Source organism: Monodon monoceros, unplaced genomic scaffold, assembly GCF_005190385.1.
Source record: "Monodon monoceros isolate NGI ecotype Baffin Bay Population unplaced genomic scaffold, NGI_Narwhal_1 Super_Scaffold_22, whole genome shotgun sequence".
NCBI classification, from domain to species: domain Eukaryota; kingdom Metazoa; phylum Chordata; class Mammalia; order Artiodactyla; family Monodontidae; genus Monodon; species Monodon monoceros.
Window position 1 is genome coordinate 37,851,681 of NW_021703779.1, and position 8,830 is coordinate 37,860,510.

The 8,830-nt window shown below is 43.7% G+C and overlaps 1 protein-coding gene across 1 annotated transcript; it reads right to left on the minus strand.

Annotated features, from left to right (window-relative positions):
- Positions 1-7,457: 7,457 nt before the first annotated feature.
- PPP1R2C (PPP1R2C family member C) lies at positions 7,458-8,492 on the minus strand. Its single transcript, XM_029240170.1, is given in 3 exon segments — positions 7,458-7,957; positions 7,960-8,157; positions 8,408-8,492. Coding segments are annotated over 3 exon segments (783 nt in total).
- Positions 8,493-8,830: the final 338 nt, after the last annotated feature.

An 8,830-nucleotide genomic window follows, 5' to 3' on the forward strand; every position in this document is an offset into this window, starting at 1 on the left:
AATGTGATGAACTTTTGCAAAATTGTATCCACTTTATACACACACACACACACACACACACACACACACACACGGTAACAGTGAGGTCTGTCCTACAGAGAGTTGAGCTCAGCTAATTCAGAAGCTGTATGGTACAGCAGAGGTTCTCAAACGTCCATAAGCATCCCCTGGGAAGCTTGTTAAAGCCCAGATTGCTGGGCACTAGCCCCAGAGATGCTGATTTTGTAAGTCTGGGATGGGGCCTGAGAATTTGCATTTCTAAGCAGCTTCTGGGTGATGCTAATGCTGCCGTTCTGGGGACCAAGCTTTGCCTGGCATAGAGCGGTGTGTGCCTTTGCTGTGAGTGAGAGGTGAAGAGGCTCCACATCTGAACGTTAAAATCATTAGCTTCCTGAGACCAATGTCACATCTGTGTTCCTGTCTCCAGCTTTGCCCTCCCCACCCTGTTCCTTTCCAGGCCCCACCCTGTAGCATATGGTCTTTCAAAAACAGGAGTCTGATTACGTCACTCTCCTTCTTAAAAATGTCACTGGTTCCCTAGGCCTTAGCGTCGTAGGTGAAACCTTCCAGAGCCCTTCTTACCTCTTTAGTCCCTCCCGTTCTCCTTTATAGGACACCATATAGGTCCCTGAAACAAACCACATTGCCTTTGACCTACATCTGAAATGCCAATCTCCCTGGGCTCACCTCTCTTCATTTGGTTAAATTCCACTTCGCCTCCAAGTGTTATCCTCGAAATCAACTCCATGGGAAGGCCTTTTAAGACCTTGGGCAATGCCCCTCGAGGGCCTCTGTAAAGTGCTCTTGCACCTTATAGAAATGGTCTGGTGACAAGGCTGAGCTCTCCACTAATCTGGGGACTCCTTGAAGGCAGACACTGAGTCTTGGCACTTAGTGCATGAATAAACAAGTTGATAAATTACAATTGAAGTAGTGGCATTTCAGACCCAGCAAGAATTAACCATCATACCTGTTCTTCTTGGGGTAAAGGATTATGTGCTTTCTTAGAGTCTGAGCTACCACGGGAAAAACTCACTCACAAATAGCATAAGGAAATGACAACATGCCATTAATAACCCAGAAGAAGCTGTATCTGTTTTAGGATTTTTCCATCTGGGCACTACAAACCAGAAAAGCAACTGTTTTGCCTCCACAAAGAATGTATTTTTTTTTTAACAGCACACTTTCTAAAAGGACACTCCTTCTGCTGCATTTTGATCTAACCTGATTTAATTTAAAGTTTGGAGATGGGGTCTGACCTTATCTATCAGTGGCTGAGCCGTTGTCTCATGGAAATACGGTTTGAAGTTCATTAATAGAGTAGCCTGTATATTATAAGTTAGAAGCTCTGGGTTATCACTGATGCTTGCAATTGCTATGGAAACTGGGTTCATAGGCACCTTTCAAAGAGTCTGCTTTAAAACAGGAAAGAAAAAAGAAAGGAAAAAGAAGGCTCCTTGCAAGAATAAGATATTATTACCCAGCATGCATAGGCAGGTTCAGTGATGCAAATATGCTCTGCCTACACAATGATAAAAACAATTTTTTATATTTTTAAGAGCTAATAATATATAACTTTATATTAGAGAACTGTGTTTATACTGGTGAGAAAAAATGCCTAAGGCAGCTTTCCCCCCCTCAGCCCACCACCCCACACCCCTGCCACAAACACAGACACACACCAGCAATTTTCAGTTTTCCCCAGGCTTTTTGCAGCCTGTATCCTTAAATCTTCCAAAAGCCCCTGCACACGCAGCTTCAGCTGCTAAAGCCCAAGCGGTGTGGACACTGGCAAAGAGCTCAGCCTCTTCTACCCACACCCCATTGCCAACGAATGTGTATAAATGCTGCATCCTGTAGCTTATGGACTGACTTTTCTGTCTTAAAATGGTAGCACTAATTTGATCAAGTTTCTTATCAAAGATTTCTACGTGTATTCTTCCCTACATTTGGATTTTGGAGTTTCCATCCCTCATCTCTCTCCTTGCCCACATTTCTCCCTAATAATCCTAATCATCGAAGTACGGTATTGTGTTGGGCAAACAATAGTGTGAGCAGTCATCAGAGCCCCTGGGGGAAAGTGTAGGCTGCTACCTGAGACTGGGGGACAGGAAGGCACACAGAAGTGGTTCCTGGGGATTAGCAGATACCCTCTACTATATATAAAATAGATAACAATGACCCACTATATAGCTTGGGGAACTATATTCAATATCCTGTAATAAACAGGATTTATTACAATATATTTATACATTTTATACAATATATTTATTTTATACAATATATTTATTACAATATCCTGTAATAAACCATAATGGAAAATAATATATATATATTTAATTGAAGTATAGTATATAGTTATGTAACTGAATCACTTTGCTGTACACCAGAAACTAACACAGCATTGTAAATCAACTATACTTCAATTTTAAAAAAAAGCAGCGTCTCTTGAGTGGTGTGGTCCTACACGGGACATCACCTCACTCCCCTGTGAATCCTAAATCATCTTTCCAGCCACCTCATTTTGTCTGCATTTTCTCTTCCCCACTCCTCACTTCTGTCTCCACTTGCCAGCCTCTCGCCAAGGGGGGCCCTCCCCAAAGACCTGATTTGTCACCAGGGTAGCAGAGGAGTGGCAGGACGCTTAGACCATTTGTAAAACAGACAGGAACTGGCTCAATGGCCCAAGAAAGCGACATAATTTTTTTTTTTTTTTTTGCGGTACGCGGGCCTCTCACTGTTGTCGCCTCTCCCGTTGCGGAGCACAGGCTCCGGACGCGCAGGCTCAGCGGCCATGGCTCACGGGCCCAGGCGCTCCGCGGCATGTGGGATCTTCCCAGACCGTGGCACGAACCCGTGTCCCCTGCATCGGCAGGCGGACTCTCGACCACTGCGCCATCAGGGAAGCCCAGCGACATAAAATTTTAACACAGTAGAAAAATCCAAGAGGTTTATGGTATTGAATGCTGTCATTACTTTCTCAATATTTCCTACACACCTGGAGTCTTTCGTCCCTTTTTCTTTCCGTTCTCCTTTCCTTCTGTCACGCTCCAGCCTGACGTGCCTCTCCTGCTGCCACTCTCCTGGCCTTCCTCCACACCCCCTCCCCAGCCATCTGGAGGAATGAAGGGATGAGGTTATGCACCTCTCTCCCCGCAGCACATACCAGCACCCTCCCTGACCCAGGGTTTCAACAATGGCCCCAATGTTCCAGAAAAGGACAATACAGCTGCATAAAGCATGAGCCAACAAAAGGAAGCATGGTTTACAGTTCACATTTTACATAACTGCTTCGCTTCTGAGACAGAGTATCTACAATTCCTCATTCCAATAAGATAAAAACAAAACTCTCAGCATTGTCTAGTGGAAAAGGATTCTTCAAGAATGCAATGCAGAACCCTTTGTTACTCCCCTCTATGTGCTCGTCTCTCTCTGTTTACCTCCCCACATGTGAATCCTGCTATGGTTTGCCCCCAGTCCCTTTTGTACTGCGCTCCTCCCCAAGCCCAGCCAAGTGTGAGCTGGACCTCCTCTACTCCTGAACCAGATCAGGTCTCAAGGGCTAGGCTCCCTCTGTCCTCGCCTTCAGACAGGAGGACCTCACAAGAGACCAGAGCTCCTCTGAAGGCTGCTGCTCTCTCTGCAGGCATTTGGAAATCACTTCTTTGCTTTCAAGCAGTTACATGATCTAAACCAGGACTCATCCCTCTTTTAATACAGGCAGCCTCTTCCTCTTAAGGCTTCATAAATGATCATTTCAGAACCATACAGGTCTCCCCCACTGGACTCAGACCTCCTTAGGGGCAGAGGTTGTATTTCATTCATCTTTCTCTCCCTAGCCCCGGCTATTGCCTCTGACACGTGGCTGTACTTGGTAAATGTTTGTTCACCTGAAAGTGCAATTGACAAATATGCTTTCACCCAGTGGCATCTTTGTGTGAGTGAATGTCTCAGGTTCCTGGCTGAGCACAGGCTCAGAATAGGGGATGGGAGGAAGTAGCAGGAGGACTTAGGGCTCGGGGCAGTGTGTCAGAGGGCACGGGCAGTTCCTAGGTTGGAGAACATTCTCCTTAGACCGGTTGTACTTCTCAGCTGTACAGAAAAATAGCTCCTCCTACATTATCAGGACAGACGTGTGTGCTTAGGGGAGGGTGAGAGGGGGGCCTTCTATCACCATCAAGGACCTGCATTGAGCCAGTGTTGTATGGTGGGGAAAAGACCATGCCTGAGTCAGCCAGACAGGCCTGGGTGTGAATCCTGATTCTACCACCTAGCAGCTATAGACTTGGGCCAATTACGTAATTTTAATTATTTGAAATTTTCTCATTTCTAAAACGGGCAAAATACTGTTTTAAAGGATCATTGGCATCATTCAATTTGATAAGGCTTTCAAAGCCCTGGTACCGAGTCTGACACATTGCATATACTCAATAAATGACAATTAGTAGTAGAGGCTGTGGTAGTAGTATTGCTTTAATTATTTGGTTGGGTGGAGAAGAGAACTCTTCTTTTCCTCATCATTTCTTCACTAAGATTTCGTGTCCTCTTGATGACAGTTCAGAGTTAATGACTCATTGAGAGCTAGTCCTGACTTTTAAAGCTAGTAAACTTAAACCTCCATTCTTCTTTTTTTCCCCCTCATTTTTTTTCCTCTCCTCCCTTCCCAACTCTTCACTTCTGGGTACCTCTTTCTCTCCTTTCATTTTTATAACCCCCCCCCCGTCAATATGTATACCATGTTCTTCATTTACTCTAAGGTGTGAAGGACTGATAAGTACTACAGTGTTAGTCCCAGGTGATATTTGCACAGAAAGAACAAAATCCTTTAAGTGAAAATATTAAGACGCTTTGAGTTCAGTGTTTGTCAAATTGAGGTTTTAATTTAAAGGAGCAAATTTAGTGGCTCTTACTATCATTTATTAAAATAATATTGTGCCTTATTACAACATGTTATTTAGTGTACTAATGTAGAGGGAAAAAATGGAAATAATTTCAAAGTCTAGGGGGAAAATGCATTTGCTTTGACCTTCAAGTGGAAGTTACTTTTTTTTAGCAATCCATTTATACCATTTTCTGTCCCAGGTTTTAAATAGCCAGCCTGGCTGAATTTAATTCTTAAAAATGAGTGAACAAATGGTAACATCAAAGGAGTTAAGCAGAGGAGGTGATGCTGATAAAAAGTTGAAACTGGAACTGAACATTTTCAGATTCCTTTTTCCAAAGGAAAATCAAACAAATAATAAAGGTCCATTTTCTATGCATCCTAATGCCGTGTCACTTAATTAGGAAATCATGATGTGGAAAAAAATGTCTTTCTGGATTACATTTGACTAGGGTACCAAAAGCACTATGAATAAAAGGAAAAACTGATAAACTGAACCACATCAAAACTAAAACCTTTTGCTCTGCAAAAGTATCTGTAAAAGGATAAGGTACAGATTGTGAAAAATTTGCAAATCAAAGAACTCTCAAAACTGAACAGTAAAATAATCAAAAAATGGGCAAAAAGCATTTCACAGAAGAGGATATACAGATTGCAAATAAGCACGTGGAAAGATGTTCCACATCATTAGCTATTAGCGAAAGGCAAAGTAAGACCTCAGGACACATTTATAAAAATGACCTAAATAAAAAATAGTGACAACACCAAATGCTGGTGAGGATGCAGAGAAACTGGAATGCTCACACATTGCTGGTGGGAATGTAAAATGGCACAGTCACTCTGAAAAACATCTTGGCAGTTTCTTAAGAAACTGTAACTACCATGTGAGCCAGCAATTGCACTACTCGGTATTTATCCCAGAAAAGTGAAAACTTACGTTCACACAAAAACCTGTACATGAGTGTTCATAGGAGCTTCATTTGTAATACCCAAACCTGGAACTAGTCCATGTGTCCTTCAGTGGGTGAAAGGGTGAAAAAACCTGGTACATCCCAGAAGGTTACATGCTATATGATTTCATTTATAGAACATTCTTGAAATGACAAAATTATAGAAATGGAGAACACATGTGGCTATAAAAGGGCAACATGAGGGATTCTTGTGGTGATGGAATGTTCTGTATCTTTTATTTTTTTTGCGGTACGCGGGCCTCTCACTGCTGTGGCCTCTCCCGTTGCGGAGCACAGGCTCCAGACGTGCAGGCCCAGCAGCCACGGCCCACGGGCCCAGCCACTCCACGGCATGTGGGATCCTCCAGGTCCCGGGCACGAATCCGCATCCCCTGCATCGGCAGGCGGACTCTCAACCACTGCGCCACCAGGGAAGCCCAATGTTCTGTATCTTAATTGTATTGACGTCAATATCCTGTTGTGACATTGTACTACCATTTTGCAATATGTTACCACTGGGGGAAACTGGATGAAGAGTACACAGCATCTCTGTGTACTGTTTCTCACAACAGCATGTGAACCCACAGTTATCTCAGTAAAAATTTCAATGAAAAAAATGGAAATACACATAAAACCTTTGGGCTGACGTCTGTCTGTGTACATTCAGGAACTATGATCATGTCACTGGTTGCACAGGAGTCAGTTGTGAAAAAAAAAACCTCAGTTCTCTAAAAGCTAATTAGGACAAATGATGAACTCATAATAGCAAATTATTTAGCAGGCTGTAAACCAAAAAGGTGTAGAAATGTAGCAGTTGGATTCTTTTTCCTGACTATAGCACTTCTGCTATCCAATCTATTTTCTCCACATATTAAAAGCCTGAAGAGGCCATGATGGTTGAAATAGAAGTGACATTACTGCAACAAATAAAAGAATATTTGAGAGAACGAAGAGTTTCTAATATTTTGACAATCTATGATACTCCATAAAGCCTTGTGCTGTGTATGCCCCAGGAGGACTGAGGAAACAAAGCGTGGAGAGGGTAAGACAGGTCTAAGGAACCACTTAGATAATATTAGACTTTTACAAATAATTGATATCAAATCTGCCCATCTAGTGCACAAAAACAAAATAGACGTTGGCACCATTTTAACCTGATAATCCATGGAAAAAGGACTATTTTTTTATTGAGAAAGCATGCAATCATTTCCTTATAAACACTGAAAGCAAATAAAGGGAAAATTTAAAGGTAAAATGTAACAATAACTCTTATATCTCCTCTCAATTAAACAGGCCAATCACCCTAAAGACAAGTATTTTTCAGCCTGAATATTTATCAGACTACATAATCCACTGTACCAATTGCATTTAGATTTTGTAACAAAACCTTTTCTATAAAAGTTAGTACAGCTAGAAGTGAATATAAATCAGTCCCCCTTTAAACATTTAACACATCGAAAGCTATATGCTACGTACATTAACCAACAGTTTTCTCAAAGTAATGGGGCTTTAGACGAATATCAGAATTGGTATTTGTGGCAAAGAACCAGACAGAATAGCAAGCAGGGATTTTTCCAGTTAACCTATTATCTTCTAAGTTTACCGTTTAATTATCGCAGTACAATTTAACTGATAAGTATTTCAGTACTTGAAGCATGAGCTCTACAGAACAAGAAGCCGCAGGTTATAGTAACAGGGTTTGGATCTGACAAACAATTGCAGCGTTGATCAAACGTTGTCTTCTCGTCGTTGAATGACTGGGTCTGCAGTTCCTCTTCGCTGGTGGGGCTGTCCTCTGATTCTTTCATGGTGGTAGTCTTGTCTTGGCTGGTGGCACGCCAACTTTCTTTGTTTTCGTCCTCAACCTCCTCACGTTGTAGATCTTTGGAAATCAGCTGTCTGGCCAATTTGATGTTCAGTCCTTGGTTGCAGTGAAGCTTCCTTTTCATTTCGAACTGACGCTGTTTCTCTGGTTTGTCCAGGAAGGTTTTGCTGGTGTGCGCCCCATCCTTCTTCGGCTCCCGCACTGGATAGTTGAGCTCCGAGGTATCAGTGGTGGCTAATTTATTAGCTAAGCTGTCGAGGGTCATGGCTTCTTTAGTTTCGAAATCACTCTTTGCACCTCCTTCCCGTCCTCCTCCAGACCGAGCTGGCGAGCGCCGGGCTCATTCATCTTCATGAAATCGCAGTTTCTGTACGCTGGGCGGTAGGTCGCCAGGAAGTTCGACTCATCCCACTTCTGGGACTTCCCGGCCCTGGTGTCACAGAGTCCAACGCGGGTGATGCCACAGTGGTCCCCGCCGCCATCTGCGCCGCCGTCAACGCCTGGGGGGAGGGGGGAGGGGAGGCCAAGAGGACCTATGTTTTTGTTTGTTTGTTTAATAGTGTAAGATAGGAAATCTGCCTTCGTTGCACGTGAAACGGGGACGCACTGTCTTGTGAATTTCTCTATCCCGTCTGTGTGCGGGCGGACAGTGTAAAACGTATTTCTCCCTGGGGGTCACAGGCCAAAGTTTCAAAGCCACTCCTTGGGGTGGAAAGATTGGAGGCCTAGGGGCTAGAGGGCCCTTCCTACCCTGACCCTCGGTTAAAGGTCCCAATGCCCAGCCACTTACACTGGCTGGGAACTCCTCCCTCTGCCCCCCCACCCAATCCTCCATGATCACATATTGTTTCTTCTCCTATCCAGCCCTTCGCTACTGGCTTAAATATTTCAAGAAACTCCAGTTCTGCCGCCACCCTGATTCAAGTCACCACCATCTATGGTCGGGGTCACCGTCACAGCCTCTGAACTAGCCCTCACCCCCATCACCCCTCCTGCTGCCTTCCGACCTCTCATTCACCCTCTATTCAGTGTGGTCTTTTAAAAACGCCATCAAATCTTGTCGCATCTCTCTTTCAAACCCTTTAACGGCTGCCCATTTTCTTTCACATAAAGACCCAAATCCAGAAGAGGCAGAAAGCAGCTCTATGATGGGCTCCCCCCGCACCCCAGTTC